At 47.2% G+C, this 17,091-nt stretch overlaps 1 protein-coding gene across 1 annotated transcript in view; it reads right to left on the bottom strand.

The window, feature by feature from the left end:
* Positions 1-17,091, bottom strand: part of VPS53 (VPS53 subunit of GARP complex) — a 947,455-nt gene that overhangs the window by 156,180 nt on the left and 774,184 nt on the right. The window contains exon 17 of the mRNA XM_086954994.1: positions 2,574-2,652. Coding sequence (XP_086811120.1) covers positions 2,574-2,652 — 79 coding nt within the window. The remainder of the gene's footprint in view (positions 1-2,573; positions 2,653-17,091) is intronic.

The raw sequence follows: 17,091 nt of genomic DNA on the forward strand, positions 1-17,091 counted from the left end.
GATATCAGAGCGCTTTACACACAAATGGGATAAAAAGACAAAGGAGTAATAATTAAACAAGTCATTTTGTGCAAAGATGAGCAAATGGTTAAAAATAGAAACAAGGTCAGGTAGCAACGGTTCATAGGTGGTCTGGCTGTACATAGTCATGGGAAGAAAAATAATGAGTTACGAGATTTCTTTAGTCAATATTCAGGTGAATTTAGCTAAGAGGAGTGATTTTACTTCTTTTTTGAAGGATGCCGTGGATGAGAAGTCTGATTTCTGGAGGGAGGGCATTCCAGATCCTGGGCGCCATCCCTGAGAAGAAGCGTTTATATGTTTTTTTCTTGTGAAATCTTTGAGGTTTCAAAAAAAGATTTTCTGTGCTTCTTGTGGCTCTTGAGCCACCCGAGATTGTCAGTTTCTGAGTGAGGTAACTGGGCGAGTTGTGATGTATAGCCTTGTGTGTCATGCATGCCATTTTCAGGTATATTCTAGCTTCGTATGGCAGCCAGTTCAAGGATTTTAGGTCGGGAGAGATGGGTGAGCGTTTTTTTGAGCCCGTCATTAGTTTGGCTGCAGCATTAATAGAGGCTCTTAGGGGTGCGGTTGTCGAAATGGGGAGGCCACAGAGAGCAACACTTCCATAATCCACTCGAGGGATAACTAGGGCTAGGACTGCAGTCCTGAAGTCATTGGCTGGGCGGAAGGGTTTCAGCTTTCGCAATGTGTTGATTTGGAAATTAGCTCCCTTCGTTGCATTGCGGATATGTAGTTGCATATTGAGATTGCAATCGAGGGTTATGCCTAAAGATTTTGCTGAGTCCACGATAGTAGGTTGAACGTTGAGTGCAGTGAGATGATTAAGCCAGGCCCGAGTGATGGGGACTTTGGTGGGAGGTGCTATTAGGAAGAATTCAGTTTTTAGTGCGTTAAGTTTGAGATGATTCTCTGCCAGCCAAGTCTGTGTGTTCCTAAGTGTTGTGTTGAGTAGTTTGATGTCCTCAGGAGTGTGTATTTTAAGGTAGAGTTGGGTATCGTCTGCGTACATGTGAAATTGCACATTAGATGCTTGAAGCAGTGCGGTGAGTGGTTCCATGACTAGATTGAACAAGCCCTGATGAAGCACAGATTTGAGAGGAACTACTAGAGTTGGGTCCAACTGCAGTGCACCAACCTCACAGAGACTGAAAACTGGTAAAATAAGTTCAGACAACTGGACCATAGAGCATGGCTGTTCACTCTTGCCCTTTGTTATTTTCACTTGCCAGGAACCCTTAGCAAAAACAAACTGGAAGGGTGGAGAGCTGGAATATCTGGAATAAAACATATTCTATCAATGTACAGGAATGCCATGCTAATTTATGTCACTCAACCATCCTGGGCAGTCCCGTTGCTCCTCATGGAGCGCGATAGATTTGGCAAAGTATCGGGACTACAAACCAACTGGGGCAAGTCTGTGATATTTCCAGTGGGGAGCCTGTTGGAACATCCTGCATTCCCTGTGTTGTTTCTCAGGTGGGGAAACAGACACATTCAAATACTTAGGTATACAGGTGGTCTCCTCTGATAGATACTAAATGTATATAACAGTGATAAGCTCAAACACACTTAAATATTCTCAGGTATGTCCTGGAATATGCTCCCCCTTTCAATTATGGGTCACATTACTCTAGCTAAAATGGTGTTCCTGCCCAGATACATTTATGTGATACAAAATTTTGTGTGCCATATTCCCAGAGCTAGACAAATTATGATGGTTCTTGTGTGGGCCAGCAAGAGGAGTAGAGTCAAATTAGAAACACTTGAAGCTAGAATGGGAAGCCGGAGTCCCTGTGCTTCCAGATTTGTAACTGTACTATTTGGCCAGTCAGCTCCAACATGCAACAAAATGGTGTTCACCAGGGAAGATCTGGGAAAAGAGTATGATGGCGGGTTCAGTTGAAGTGGAGTACCTCACAGTAATGATTTTGAAGGGGGCAATACCTTAGCGGTACTCATACTGAATAAGGCAAGTGGAAAAAGCTTGGGACACAGCAAAGAAGAGAGTTTAGAGGACGTGACACAACAATAGGAAAGAGATAAACAAGCCCTAGTCACAAATGCAGAGTGGGCCATGTCCTGTTCTCAGATAAGGGAGATCTTGAGTAACGCACAATTTAAATGGATCAATTTTTAAATACTTCACCACACTTATTCCGACAGTGAACAATAAACAAAATATACCCAGAGAAGACATCCTCCTCTCTGAATAAACAATATTGAATGCATTAGGCTTTGTAATACAAATATAAATTACAAATATAAATTCAGCTATTTTATTTTAGCCTATACCCGTTGTGATGCTGAAGTTACACAACAGTGTAGAAAGGGTTTGTGTGCTGTACCTATGATACACTATGACAATGCAAAGTTCATGTTTGTATTTTTCAGTCCTATTATAGACAACCAAAGACCGAAATACAAAGCTTTTTTTTAAATGAACTTTTAATTGTCTACTGATTTGATTGTACAACGTTTGCAATAAATAAATGACTATTTTAAGCAGAAAGACAAAAGAAGCATTGGTGACTGCATCTCTGTGCACATACCTTGCTCATGGCGGTGAGGGCTGGATCACATGCGGCGTCCAGATCTTGCACTAAGAGCTGGATGCTGTTTGAGATCACTCTGCAAAACAAAGAGTAGACAGTTCAGTACGCTGGCACAGATTAGACCGATGGTCTGTATTCTTATCTCCTACACTAGGGTGCAAGGGTATGACTTCACAGGACTCAAAGCACTCCCAGATCCTCAACAAATGCCCCTAAGTCTACTCAGATCCAGACAATGCCTATCTTAAGAAATGCTGCTACAGGACTTCCTTCTAACAGGGACATGCAGTCTTCAATCAATGCCAGATGGTACGAGAAAGGCAGGACGAGGAAACGTGTTTCCAATGATAACTCAGTCCAGACTGTATCTCTTGTGCACACGGGGCAATTCATAAAGAAAAGTAGAAACGGCACACATCGTAGTGCTCCAGCAAACTTGTGTAGAATTATTATTTTTTTTAATTCACAAATATTCCCTGTAGAAAGGATAGAAAGCTGCCCCGGTGATGGTTTCCAGGCCACTTCTGGGAATGTCATCTGACAACTTCTCCTGGTTCCTATTTTCTCCAATGTGTAAATCTAGATAGCGTAGATTTAAGCAAAAAAAAAAATTAAGTCCCCCAAGCAATCCCATTTTTAATAATTTTCTCCACAGGGAAAATATTTTCCTCTGTAGATAAACCCCTTTCTCTATATCTCCTCCAGGTTTGTTGGTGACCTGTTCCCCTCCGCAGTGGCGTAGCAAGGTCAGGTGGTACCCAGTGCGGAATATTTTTTGTCACCCCCAGCTTGACAAAATGGCAAAAATGTTTAAAACACTAAGTTGAATTGTCATCTTTTAGCTGCACATTGCTGTATTTAGGTGTATAATAGTACTAATACTGTGAAATCCTTTCCCAGACAGGGTTAACATTTGTAAAAATGACAAAATAAGGAAGTAATGCTATCACAAAATGTGCTGCATTATGCGACATATTTTGCCTTTTTTTCTTCTCAAATTAGTCAATTCTGCCACAGATGTGGTCCTCCTCCGTCGCATAATTCCAGTGGCCATGCACATGCAGACAGAAGCCTATCGGCACATTCACAGTTTTAGTGCCACACTTTTATTAAAATATTTCCAGTCTGAAGTGCTTGAAGTTTCTTGAACTTCTAGATGGGCGGTTCGCCATGTATAAAGAAAAAGGCATGAGATGATATTAAGAAAAAACATCCATAGAAAAAAGATCTCTGTTGGAAAGATTGCTCTGACTTTTTCATGTCAGGCAGGCCAACTTCTGGCCTAAGCAGAAAGTGTGCGCGAGCTCTCAGTCAGGCGGAAGCGTTCACGGCCAACGCGCCTGCCAGGCTGGCGTCGCTGGCACCTGTGACGTGCCGTGTCACTCTCTCTGCGCCAAGCCCCGTCAGTACAGATTGACTGAATATTTTTACACTCTGCAGTTGGAGGGGTGTTGGCTGGCGGTGATATGCCAGAAATGCTTGCGGTTTAGCACACATATTACACTCAGTCGGCTTCAGAGGAGGCGAGATGTCCCGGCCGACGGCCTTGGATGTCGACTGCCGCCGAGAGCGCATTCTGTTCGACTCGGGCCCGCAGAAAACCCCTCCCTGCCGAGCCCGACCACAGGCTCTTCAAACGTCCCGATAACCCGCCCGCCAACTGAAGAGTCACTCACGACACGGCTGCTCACATGAAGAGCTGACTCAGTACGTTTTTTGCTTGAACGCACAATTCCTTTGGCTGTTTACGAGCCATGCAGGGCCCGGTTTCCCTATCATATATACAAAATAATCCTAGTCTCGTAACAGCCTTCAACGCGTGTTTATATAAGTGTCACTTTCACAGGGCTTGCGTGTTTGGTTCTTTTCTTCTGTCGGCGCAGGTTCTTCTTCTAACCGGAACAGTAGAGACCTGCACTGTTTCCGGGTAAAATTATTTGCAGGTAATTTAGTTCTGTCCATGCAGCTCTTGGCTTTTGTTTTACTCTTTCGACGTGGGCCTCGCCCCTTCAAGTCCAGGACCCTATAGGATAAAACCGAGATGGGGGTAGAGATGGACACTTGCAAACTGGCTTTACTTTTGAGCACTGAAATGTACCCTGATGAGTCACAAACCAAGTAAAGCACGTCTGTTTCAACTGAAAATCCTGAATAAATCCTTCTCTGGAAATTGAGATGACACGTTATAGAGGTGAGAGTCCTGAATTTAAGGCAGGCAGGGAGCCTATCCGGTGTTTTTTTTCCCTCCGTGACTCCCCTGCGACCTGAGCCCCAGGGCCCAACTACGAGCTAATTCTATGTGAATGTATCCAGTAGGTTACTGCACATTTTTTTTTAGGGGGGAAGGGGGACTGGGAGGGGGTTAGCCTACAAAGTAGCTCTGTCTTCTAGTAAAGAAAGTCCGATTGGTGGCAGTTCTCTGTTCCCCAGAAGACAGCTCTGATAAACGCCTCGGTTTAGAGGCAATGTATGAGAATGCTTTACCTTCTGATGTCAACATACTCTCCAGAGCCCATAGGATCCTGCTACCTTCCAAGCAAGAACAGACTAGGCAATGCTGGTCTTCTGGATACCTGCTCTGAGCACCTAGACAATGGCTTTTTGACAGCTCAGCAAAAAGAGACCGAGTGCTGCAGACCATGGCCAGCCTCACCATTACAACTCCGCCACCAGACATCAGCAGAGTTGGGCTCCTGACTAAAAGACAGTCTATCAGAGTGAAGGACCGTGAGTACTGTTCCTCAAGTGGAGGTGAGCAACCGGAGGAAACCAGACTTTGCAATCACACCATCATTCCTGCAAGTATTCTTTAATCACTGGTGATAAACCAGCCTTAAAGGAACACCCCTGGTGAACCACTATCTTCGTCCTGGAAGCCGGTTTGAGAGCCTATACCCAGTTGCGGCCGCCACAAAGGGGACGCTGCCACAAACGAAGGGTGATGGGGTGGGTGGAGGGATACGCGGAAGGGGAGCACAGGGGGAGACTGTTAGTAATATATTAAAAATAATATTTACCCGAAGCAGCTGGCCGCCTTCCGTCCTCTTGCTGGTAGCAGCAGTCCCTGAGCCATCCAATCCCAGTGCTTGCAGAGCAAGACTTCTCCACATGTAGCAGGACGCGTTGACACATGCCCGGTCTTGTACAGCTACAACTTTTGATGCTGTACCATTATTTGTATTAAACGTTGCTCTGGGGCTCGATTTATCATAACAAGCGGATTGACTCTCGATGTTTCACAAGATTACTTATATTTGTGCTCCTGGAATACTGGATACACCAAATTATATAATTATTCTCAACGCGCCGTCTATACAGCATTGTACACCTTTGCTAGTGTTCCAAAGCTTTGTTTGTTAATAAGAACTGGAAGTTTGGCCTACCGTCATCGTTGTTGTCTCTCCCAAACATCTAAGGGACTTAAGGAGCGCACTTATCATCTTTACCAATTTACCGTTAAGCCTTGAAAAAGTCATCTACATGACGAAACACATGTTGGCTGTCTGCTTCTACGCAACATATTTTGCGTCAACATAACCAAGACTAGTCGTGCTTTTTGCCTTCTGTACGTAGTTGGTTGTTTACTTTATTGTACACACTGCAAAGTGACAACAAGTTCGATTAACAAACTAATTTGTGGGTGTGCTCTGTAATTAATGTTTGGGATTTGATTGTATGGAGAAAATGTAGTTTCTCTCTATACAGGAAAACACGGGATGAGTGGCACATTGTTTTACATTGAGCACACCTGTACATAGATACTTTAATGGGTTTTGGAAGAAAATGTGTATGTGCTGACTTGTGCTTTATTACCACTGCCATTTGTTCTCCAATTGTCACCTACAGATGCATAATCTATCAATCCCATCTTGAGATAACTTCAATGACTGCTTGTACAGGCCAGCATTGTCTTCAAGACCTACTGTTGGATCTACAAGACCATAGCAATCAACACAACACCAAACCCTGCTACAATCATCACCTGCGGAGACCAACGCAGCATCCAAAGCCATGACGTTTTTGATTAATGACTTTTGTTATGCAGCTAGTACTCTAGCACTCTCAAGCTATGTACTCTGGAATATTATCCTGCCTCTAGTTAGACTCGCTCATTCTCTCCTCCATTTCAGAAACAGTTGACAACACATCTCAACTAGGAACATTTGTCCGAAACTGTTGATTCCCTTAGCTCCTCTTGTTCCCTGGATTGAACACGAAGATACACCCCCCCCCCCCCTCATGCGCTTGAATCCCTGCCTCTCTAAAGTAGATCAGACAAAAGAAGAAGAGATAACATGGGTTAAAGGTTCATCAAGAGAGACATTCCAGACAAAATCATATTTGTTTTTTAAGGGGAAGTCAACTAATAAAGATGTGCATCACATTTTTTCTGGTTTACACTTACACAAGTTTAAACTGGGTCTGAAATTACTGCACACTGCAGGGCATTATTTGCAAATTTACTTAAGTTAGATGTTTCATTAAGCCTTTTATCCCTATAGCTTCACATTTAAATTGCTCTCCTTTCCCTGGATTCGGCTTCATCTTGCTATGCAAAATTATGTAATCCTTGATGTTATACTACAGCCTTGTAGCCTCCTGCTCAAGGCTATACTGGTTGTTAAAGGTCCCGAACCAGAGTTACAAGCTCTGGCCGCAGGTGAAAGCTTATAACAAGGTAGATGACCTTTACAACTGGCAAAGCCAGAGGAAGGACTTTAAGGCTATCTGAAAATTTCAACCACTGAAGGTATAGTGTTCTAAATTAAAAAGAGAGAAACAGAAAGACAAACATTGGAATGTTGGAGCTAAAGGCCTAAACCAGCCATTATTAGCCACAAGGCAATTCACTATCTTCAATGGAGCGCCCAGCATTCTAATGTTCTAATTCTACTTCATTTTGGAAATCTAGGTTACCTTGTAGGTTATATTCCCTTTATGTTATTAATACCTCTATATTATTATCCATGGTTAATTATTTTGTCAAACTTTCCAGCTAATGCACAAAAACATAATATTTATCCTTTTGTTCTGCAATTCTCAAACATTGTCTTTAACCAAAAATGCACCATTACCCATCCTATATTCCACTGTACTGAAACACTCTATAAAAGCGTACTAAATGCTGTATTTTAAATAATATTTGCTTTGTAATGTCTCCAGTCAACACACAGTTGATTCCAGTCTGATGTACTCACAGCATCCTTTTTACACTGATCTGAAATCCTCTTGGGTGAAATTTGCTCTTAATAAAACATACATTTCGTAAAAAAGCCATGTCTGATGGATATTTCCAATTGTCTGTTGTTCACATATTAACATCCAAATCACTCAGTAGATGAACAAAAGACCAACTGCAATTAGCCCAAATGTATAGATTATTCCTATTCAATAAATAGAGAGGGAAATAAGGTAGAGATTGGAGCAACATTTTCCATGAAAAGGAATAGTGGGTGGGGTGACAAAGTTCATAAAGCTTGACTCCATCTTGAGCATGCAGAGACTCCATTTTCAGTATTTTTGCACAATTATTGACATATCTGCAGATGTCGTCTGTCCTCATCTTTCTAAGAACCAATTAATGTGTCAAGTCATTCATACAATTACATTGATAAGACATTTGATGTGCAGACATTGACCTCGATATGACACCTGATGTGACATCGGTCTAGAACAAGTGCCTTATTATCTCTATCTCAAGGTCAGACGAGAAAAACAATATAAAGAGTGTAGTCGGCTGAAGTGAATTTTTTTTACGTAGTTGACATTTTTACTTTATTTCTTTATAAGAATACGTCTAAGACTAGCATCTTGATGCACATAGGTTATGTCAGACATTCCTATGGTCATGTCAAAAATTCAAATCTCAGTTAACATAGTACAAAAGGGCTACCACTTGACCACTTGGGAGGAGAGATACTTCACCCCATGATTATCGCTCAGACACTGAATGTCAGAATGCAGAGATGCTGCTGTATCACATTTTCTGCTGAAAGCTAATACCAAGCCCAGGAGAGGAACTTTCATAGAGAACACTGCCTACCCGACTTCTGATAACAACAGCGTTTTGCTGTAAACAGGTATGCAGTGCATTGATGCTCCTTAAAACTCTACATGCAAAAAATGTTACTTCATGCTCACCTAGTGTAGCGCACAGAAAAACAAGTTAATTGCCTTTGGTAAAGCCTTATCTGGTAGAGACTATCTAGCCGCAGATTACATATCTTAGAATTATCCTCAGGTGTCAGACTGGATCTAGAAAGTTTTGTGAGCAATACCCCTGCCTGATGGTAGGTGGCGTCGTTCGGCTCTGAGTGGCTTTGGCCACGTCGGTAGTGACATGCGCAGTGTCAGGCGCCACTTCAGCACGCTAATGACAGTTTCTTTTTGCGACTTTCCACGCCAGGAGCGCACAGCCACAAACACTGACCAGCGGTGTGGAAAACTAGGGCCTTGAAAGGGGAACATTCCTAACCCTAGAAATCTGTTCGCTGAGCGGGGAGGATGAGTGGGTCGGTAAGGAATTTGCAGCTAGATAGTCTCTCTAACAGACAAGGCGTTACAGTAGGCAAGCAACTTGTTCATCTGATAGAGACTTTTAGCTGACCATTCCTTACCTTTGACTAGACAACAAAGCAATACCTCCCTGGAGGTGGGTCTGCGAAACAATTTCACACCCAAAAATTTCTTACAAGACCGAACGGGCAAAATGCCAATCCCGACGAACAGGACTGCCCAGGCAGTAGTGTTTTGTGAACATGTGTAGAGACTTGCACGTTACTGCCTGGCTGATGTCCAGGACTGTGACTTCGCATTCTAAAGCAGTGCTCGCAGCCTTTCTCTGGTGGAATGAGCACAAAAACCCTTATCGGCCAAATCATAGCATATTTTAGTGCAGAGTACGATCCACCTGGAGATGGTCCACTTCTGCGCGACATTCCCCTTCTTAGCACCAAATTACCCCGCGAAGAGGTGGTCGTCCACCTAGAATTTGTGTGGTCAAGGTAGAAGGTCCATGTTCTTTTTGGGTTCAGTCTATGTCTTCCATAAAGGTATGTGACGGAGAAAAAAAGGTACGCAGGGTGATGGATTGGCCTACATGAAAGGTAGTGGCCACCTTCGGAAGGAAGGAAGTTCTGGTGCAAAGGACCAGCTTGTCAGGGAAGATGTTGAGGTACAGAGGCTTAGATAACAAAGCCTCAAGCTCACTGATCCTCTGGGCAAATGTTTAGGCCACCAGAAAGGCCGTTTTGATTGTCATGAGTCTTATAGGACAGTTTTGTAGTGCCTTGTAGGGAGCTGATAAGAGAACATTTAGGTCTCAATAAGGCATGATAAAAGGTGAAGGAGGAAACGTTTTGGAGACTTTTTCCAAAAACCTAATAGGGGATTTGAATAGGGATGGCTGACTTGGCAACGCTAGAAAAGCTGATATGGCAGAAAGACAGCCTTTTAAGGTGCCCAAAAGAAGGACCTGCTGGGCAAGAGAAAGGATAAACAGAAGGACCTGAGAGAGGGGAGCACAGAGAGGGTCAACCGGTTTCTCTCTCCACTATGCCACAAACTTGCTCCAACAGCAGGTGTATACTACCTCGGTAGAGAGAAGCCTGGCTGCCAAGTTAACATTGCAGACTTAGGGTGGAAGGTCAAAAGCTGTCAACTGTTGCAGCTCAAGCTCCACGCATGAAGGCGGATCGTCACCAGGTTCGGGCGGAAAATAAATATAAATAACGGTGATGGATCAAGCCCTGATCTTTGGACTGGGTACGAGTGGTCTGCTTAATTCAGACACTCTGTTCATCACCACCCCCTTTTCTGAATCATTTGTGAACTGCTAGGCATATTCAACTAAGTTCATCCGCTCTGGCGTTCAGAGAGCCCGCCAGGTGTTGAACCACTAGGGATATACCCTGATGTTCCAGCCATATTAAGAGACACAGTGCCTCTTGACAAAGGGTCCATGACCCCCCCTGCCCTGTTTGCTGCAGTACCCCATGGCAGTGGTGTTGTCTGTGAACACCTGTACTAGCCGTCCCTTGATGGGCGGTAGAAAGGCTTTCAATGCAAGCTGGATCATCCAGAAGCTCCAGTAGGTTGATGCGGAGTCTGGATTCCGCCAGAGACCAGTGGTCTCTGATCTCCACCTCTCCCAGATAGCCGCCCCATCCCTCGAGTGACGCATCTGTCACCATTGTAAAAAGTGGTCAGGAAGGAGAGGGCTCTTCTGCTGACCCAATCGCAGTTCGTTAACCACCACTGTTGATCTTTTGCAGTTCCCTCCGAGACCTGGACAGCGTCGGAGTGATTCCCTGATACTGTGCCCACTGGAACTTCAGGTCCCACTGCAAATCCTGCATATGCCTGTGGGCATGTGTCACTGGCAAGATGCAGGAGGCCATGAGACCCAGCAGGCTCAGAATCAATCTCACCGGAACCCAGTATAGAGGCTTAAACATCAGTATTATAGCCTGCAAATCCTGGACTCGCCATTTGGAAGGATACGCCTGAAACTGAACTGTGTCCAGAACAGCTCAGATGAAAGGGAGTATTTAAGAGGGAGTCAGTTGTGACTTCACTACGTTGATAGTGAACCCGAGTGAGTGCAGGAGGTACGTCATAGTCTATGGGGTAGAAGACGACTGCCTGGGGCAAGCCTGCCTTCAACAGTCAGTCGTCGATATGGGAAAAGACTGGTACACCCTGATTGTTGCAGATGAGCTGTAACCACCGCCATCACATTGGTAAACACTAGAGAGGCGCTAGTAAGACCAAAAGGGAGCATGGTGAACTGAAAGTTCTCGTGGCCTACCTTGAACCGCAGGTAACACTTGTGAGCAGGAAAGACAGGGATGTGAAAATATGTATCCTGTCCAATGCTACCATCCAGTCTTCCGGGTCAAGGGCAGACAGGACTTGAGCAAGTGTGAGCATTGTGACTTCTCCTTTTTGAGGAAGAAATTGAGATGGTGCAGGTCTCGGATAGGACCTCCATCCTTTTTGAACACCAGAAAGTACCAGGAATAACAACCCCAACCTATGTCTGGTGTTGGCACCCTCTCGATGGCTCCCACAGCCAAGAGAGCTGCAATTTCCTGGCAGAGTACGAAGAGATGGCCCTCAGTGAACCTGTTGCAAGTGAGTGGTATGGGTGGGGAGGTAGTCGAGGAAGGGGAGGCAGTAGCCCCTATGGATAATCAGAAGGACCCAGGGGTCTGATGTTCTCGATCTTAGGTGATGGAGTATCCAGCCTTCCACTGGTTGCCCATGATGGGTGGAGGGTGAATTAAAAGGGTTCGGAGGCTCCGGTTGCTAGGCTTGGGGGGTGGACTATACCAACCGGTTGACTGCCTAACCCATGCAGTCTGTGGGTACCGCATCCTCGGCCACACAGAGGCTGATCAGCCTATGTGCTGTGGTGACAGGACAGGTAAAGACACGGATGGAAGCCCTTTCCATGGCCGCAAAAGGTGGACTGGGGTTGGCGGGGACCATGGAAAGTGCCAAGGACCTGGCCATAGCTCTGCTGTCCTTGCAGCACTCCAGCACTGAGCCTTCCTTGTTGCTGAAGAGATGGGAGTGATCAAAGGGCATGTTCATAAGCAAATCTTGTACATACCCTGAAAAGCCAGTAGTCCTCAGTCAGCAGTGGCGCCATAAGGCCTCTGACGAAGCAACCGCTCTTCCTAGCAAGTCAGTCATGTCCATTCCACATCGGATAGTGAACTTCGCTGCATCTCCCCGGTCTGCCATAGCTTGGGACAGTATGGTCTAGGCCTCCTCCGGGACCGTAGGCAGCATCTACCAACCCAAATCCCAATGTGCATGGAAGTAACTACCCAAAAGGCAGGCACTGTTCATGGACCGCAGTGTTCGGATGGCAGAAGAAAATATATTCTTACCTAAGGTGTCCAGCCTCTTGGATTCCCTATCCGGTGGGGTGGTAGGGAGTGCACCAGGGTTTACATGGGAAGTGGAGGCTTGGATTACTGTTCTCTGGGATAGGGTGTTGCATGAGGAAATTGTGGTCCACCACAGTAGTGCAATGGTGATTGGCGATTGTAATATTCACAGGAGCTACTCTGCAGGGCTTGAACCAGGATGTCTGTAAATGGGATAAGCGATATTAAGAGGGTAACTTCCGTCTGAAGCACCTCTGTCAAGACATTGGTCTTGACTGGCACTGAGGGCAGGATAAGGTCCAGGACCTCTGCTGCCCTTCTCACCACCGTAGCCATGGTAGGAGAAGAGACCATGCCAGTATCTGGAGAGGTGTCCAGTCCCCTTGTGTCCACAAACTCCTCACACCAGTCCATGTTGGAATCTATGGTCTGGTATTCTTCAGGATCCAGTGGCCTTTCCCAATCTTCCCCAAGTCCTAGTCTATATGAATAGGGCTCAGGCTCTGGCTGGAGGGTATGGCTCCAATTGATGCAGGAGTCATCATCGGAAAACGCCTCTACGACTCTGTGTAAGAGTCAGGGATGACAATGGGGGTGGCACTGACTATGCCAGAAGCATCAACCTCAGGACTAGAGTTGGGGAAGGGCGAGGTGGTATGACTGGTGCCGGTCCGAATACATCTGTGGATTCAAAGGGTGCGACTGGGTTCCCTCTGGCAGGGATCCAGTAGGTGCCCCCACCTGAACCCGATGGGACCCAAGGCACGCCAGAGAGGACGGGCCGATCAAATAGGAAGTGCTCTACCTCATATAACTGGAGTAGTTTGGCTGGGGTCGCTCTGGCGGTCCTGAGCCTGCGAAGGCTCTACTGCGGAGCCAGGCCTTGAATTACGAGGCTCCCTCATCTCATCAGATGACTTTCACGGGTGGGGTGAAGTCGAAGTCGAAGAACTCTTCACCTTCTTATTTTTCTTCATGTTGTGACGAACCGAAGACTACTTTGAGTGCGATGATGATCTATGGCTCCGCGACTGATCATGGTAGCTTCCTCTCAACTGGAATCGAGACCATTGTGGCACCACACGTCGAGCGGCAAGGAGCGGGAGGTATTGCTCCCTCAAGGCCTTGGGATGCCCAGGATGACAATTGATGCAGATCTTGGCGTCGTGGTTGCGCTCAAAACACCAGGGTCACATGAGGTGAGGGTCCGTCACCGACACCTGCCTGTGACAGGTGCTGCAAGATTTAAAAGCAGTCTTCACAGTCGACATCCCTGCCACACCAGGAGATAAGTCTGACAAAACTTGGACAAAAGTAAAAAAAGCACAGTCAATAAGTAGCTGATGGGGTAGCTCTCTCCAGATCGGCTCTGACTGGCGGGGAAAGAAAAGAACTGAGTTGGCGCCTATGTAGGCACTGTACATGTCACTTCTGGCGTGGACAACGTTGACGACGCCAAGCAGATCCGAACAACGCCACCTACTGCCGTGCAGAGTTAACTGCTCACAAAAAAAATCCAGATCGTGTCTGATGTCTGAGGATAATTCTAAGATCAGGAATTTGTGGCTAGAAGTCTCTATGAGATGTAGGTTTATTAGGGAGTTAGGTTGATAGATGACATTTTAACTATGGTAAAAATTTTAATTTTGGGGCCACGGGGGAGCGGGCAGCCCTACTGTTGGCAGATATCGATAGGGCATTTGATTCTGTGAGCTGGACCTACCTATTTGCGCTCCTGCCTCATCTTAACCTGGGCGCGGTGTTTATTGCGTATCTCAAGCTGCTATACACTGACATTACGGCATCCGTGCGAGTCTCCGGGGCGGTCTCTGAGAGGTTTCCAATCGGTCGGGGGACCCGTCAGGGTTGCCCGCTGTCCCCGTACTTATTTGCGCTGGCCATGGAGCCCCTGACCTCTTGGGTGCGAATCAACGCGCAGCTACGGGGCTTCAGGTGGGATGGGGGACTCACTGACAGGATTGCACTTTATGCGGACGACGTCCTCTTCTTCCTCACGGACTTCGATAGATCGGCCCCGGGGTATTGTAAAATATGCGCATATTTGGCGAGGTATCGGGTCTTTATCTTAACCCGCGTAAATCCACCCTGTGGATGCTGGGTGACGGGGCGTGTGCGGGCTCTTGGGGATCAGCCTCGCAGGTGGTGACCGGAGGCATGCTGTATCTTGGCGTGTTCCTGTCCGAGTCCGCGGCGATCTCTTGGGAGCGCAATGTGATACCGGTATGGGAGAGGGTCCAGTCGGACAATAAAACGTGGTCCCGGATGCCTCTTACTATATATGGTAGGTCTGCGATCTTTAAAATGGTCGCACTCCCGCGCCTCTTGTATCAGCTGCAGAACCATCCGCACTTGGTTGCACCTCAGTGGTTCCGGCAAGTCAATTCTGTCCTGGGTTGCTTCTTGTGGGCTGGGGGTGCCGCCAGAATGGCGCTGCGTACCTGCTTCCTGTCCACATATGGTGGTGGTCTTGCAACGTCGGACGTGCTGTCGTATTACCAGGCCTCCCACTTGTTAGTGTTGAATAAATGGTGGTACGGAGATGGAGGAGACCCGGCTTACGCCCTAGAGCGCTCGCTGATGGGTGTTAACACGCTGCACACGATCTTGTACTCGGCCAGACTACGGAGGCGGTTGCCCCGTGCCACACAAGTGGTTTTTGTGATATGGCGACAAGCGTTGCGTCGCATGGGCTGGTGGGGCAGATTGACGGCGGAGACCCCTCTGTGGAATAACGGGCGACTCCCCACATTGGCCTCGCTAGCGGGGTTTGGCGGATGGGATTCTATTGGGATCTCTTCGCTGGGAGATGTTATGACCGGTGTAGCCCTCAAGTCGTTCCAAGAGCTTAGGAACGAGTTCCATATGCCTAAAACCCAATTTTTCAAATACCTGCAGTTTCGCCACACGCTTGAGCCTAGTTTAGTGGGTTTGGAGTCGCTGCCGGAGTTCAGCCCCCTGGAAGCAAAAGTTTTCATGGGAGACCTCGGGGATTAGAAGGTGTCACGTATTTACCAAACCCTAGTCATTCATTGTTCCTCTTCCCTACTTACATTAAAGACGTTCATTGAACCTGCCAGGTGTTGAACCACCAGGGACATGCCCTGATGTTCCCAGCCATGTCCAAAGGTGGAAAGAATCTTGACATGACCCCACCCGCCCTGTTTGTTGCAGTACCACATGGCAGTGGTATTGTCTGCGAACACCTGCACTACTCTTCCCTGCACAGAGGGAAGGAATGCCTTTGGTGCAAGACGATACACCCGAAGCTCCAGAAGGTTAATGTGGAGTCTGGACTCCGCCGGAGACCAGAGGCCTCTGATCTCTGCCTCTCCCATGTGGCCTCCCCACCCCAGCAGTGATGCATCTGTCACCACTGTGAACTCTGGTTGGGGAAGGGAGAGGGCTTTGCTGTTGACCCCACTCCTGGCTCATTAGACACCCCTCCAATTGGCGTGCAGTGCATCCCAGATCTGGACGCAATCGGAAAGATTCCCCTGATGCTGTGCCCACTGGAACGTCAGGTCCCACTGCAGAGCACGCATATGCCACCTGGCATAGTCCACCAGCAGGATGCAGGAGGCCCAGTAGCCTCAGGGTCATTCTGACCAAAACCCGTGATAGAGGCTGAAAGATCGGAATCATAGCCCGAATTTTCCGGACTCGCTGCTCGGGAGGATAAGCCTGAAACTGCGCTGTGTTCAGAACCGCTCCAATGAAAAGGAGCTTCAGAGAGGGAATCAGATGTGACTTTAGCCCTTTGAATGCAGGAGGTCGGCCGAAGTCTGGAGGTGGTAGACGACAGCCTGTGGCCAGCAGGACGGGGATGTGAAAATAAGCGTCCTGCAGGTCTAATGCTACCATCCAGTCTCCAGGGTCGAGAGCAGACAGAACCTGAGCCAGAGTCAACATCTTGAACTTCTCCTTCCGGAGGAAGCGGTTGACGTTCCTGAGATCCAAGATAGGATGCAGGCCCTCGTCCTTCCTGGGCACCAGAAAGTAGTGGAAATAACCACAACCTTCATCTAGGGCAGGAACGTGTTCAGTGGCTCCCTTCGCCAAGAGAGATGTAACTTCCTGTTGGAGAAGGGCCAGGTGATCCTCCGACATGAGATAGAATTGAGGTGGCATAGATGGAGGGGTAGTCTCAAAGGGGAGGGAGTAGCCCCTTCAGACTAATTGCAAAACCCACCTGTCCGACGTGATATTGAGCCAGTGGGGGAGGCGATGGCGAATCCTGCCACCCACTGGAGATGGATGGGACTGAAACGTCGGACTAGGAGGGCTTGGAGGCTGCTGCAGAGGGGGCGCTGGTGGACTGGCCCGACTGCTGGCTCACCGACCCACGGCGGTGGGATCCACGCCCCCGGCCACGCAGAGGCTGGACAGCTTGCGCAGGCCTGTGGTTCTGGGCGTAAAGTGGTTGATCACCCCTTCTGTAACCACGAAAGGGGCGAAAAGCAGACTGCGCTGCGAGGGAGGTGGAAACGAGGCCTAAGGATCTGCCCATAGCCCTAGAATCCTTAAAGCGCTCATCGGGTTGTCAGCCTTATTGCATGGCATGTCCAAAAGTGTTGCTTGGACATAACCCGAAAAAC

This window comes from Lissotriton vulgaris, chromosome 2_1, assembly GCF_964263255.1.
Source record: "Lissotriton vulgaris chromosome 2_1, aLisVul1.2, whole genome shotgun sequence".
In the NCBI taxonomy this organism is placed as follows: Eukaryota; Metazoa; Chordata; class Amphibia; order Caudata; family Salamandridae; genus Lissotriton; species Lissotriton vulgaris.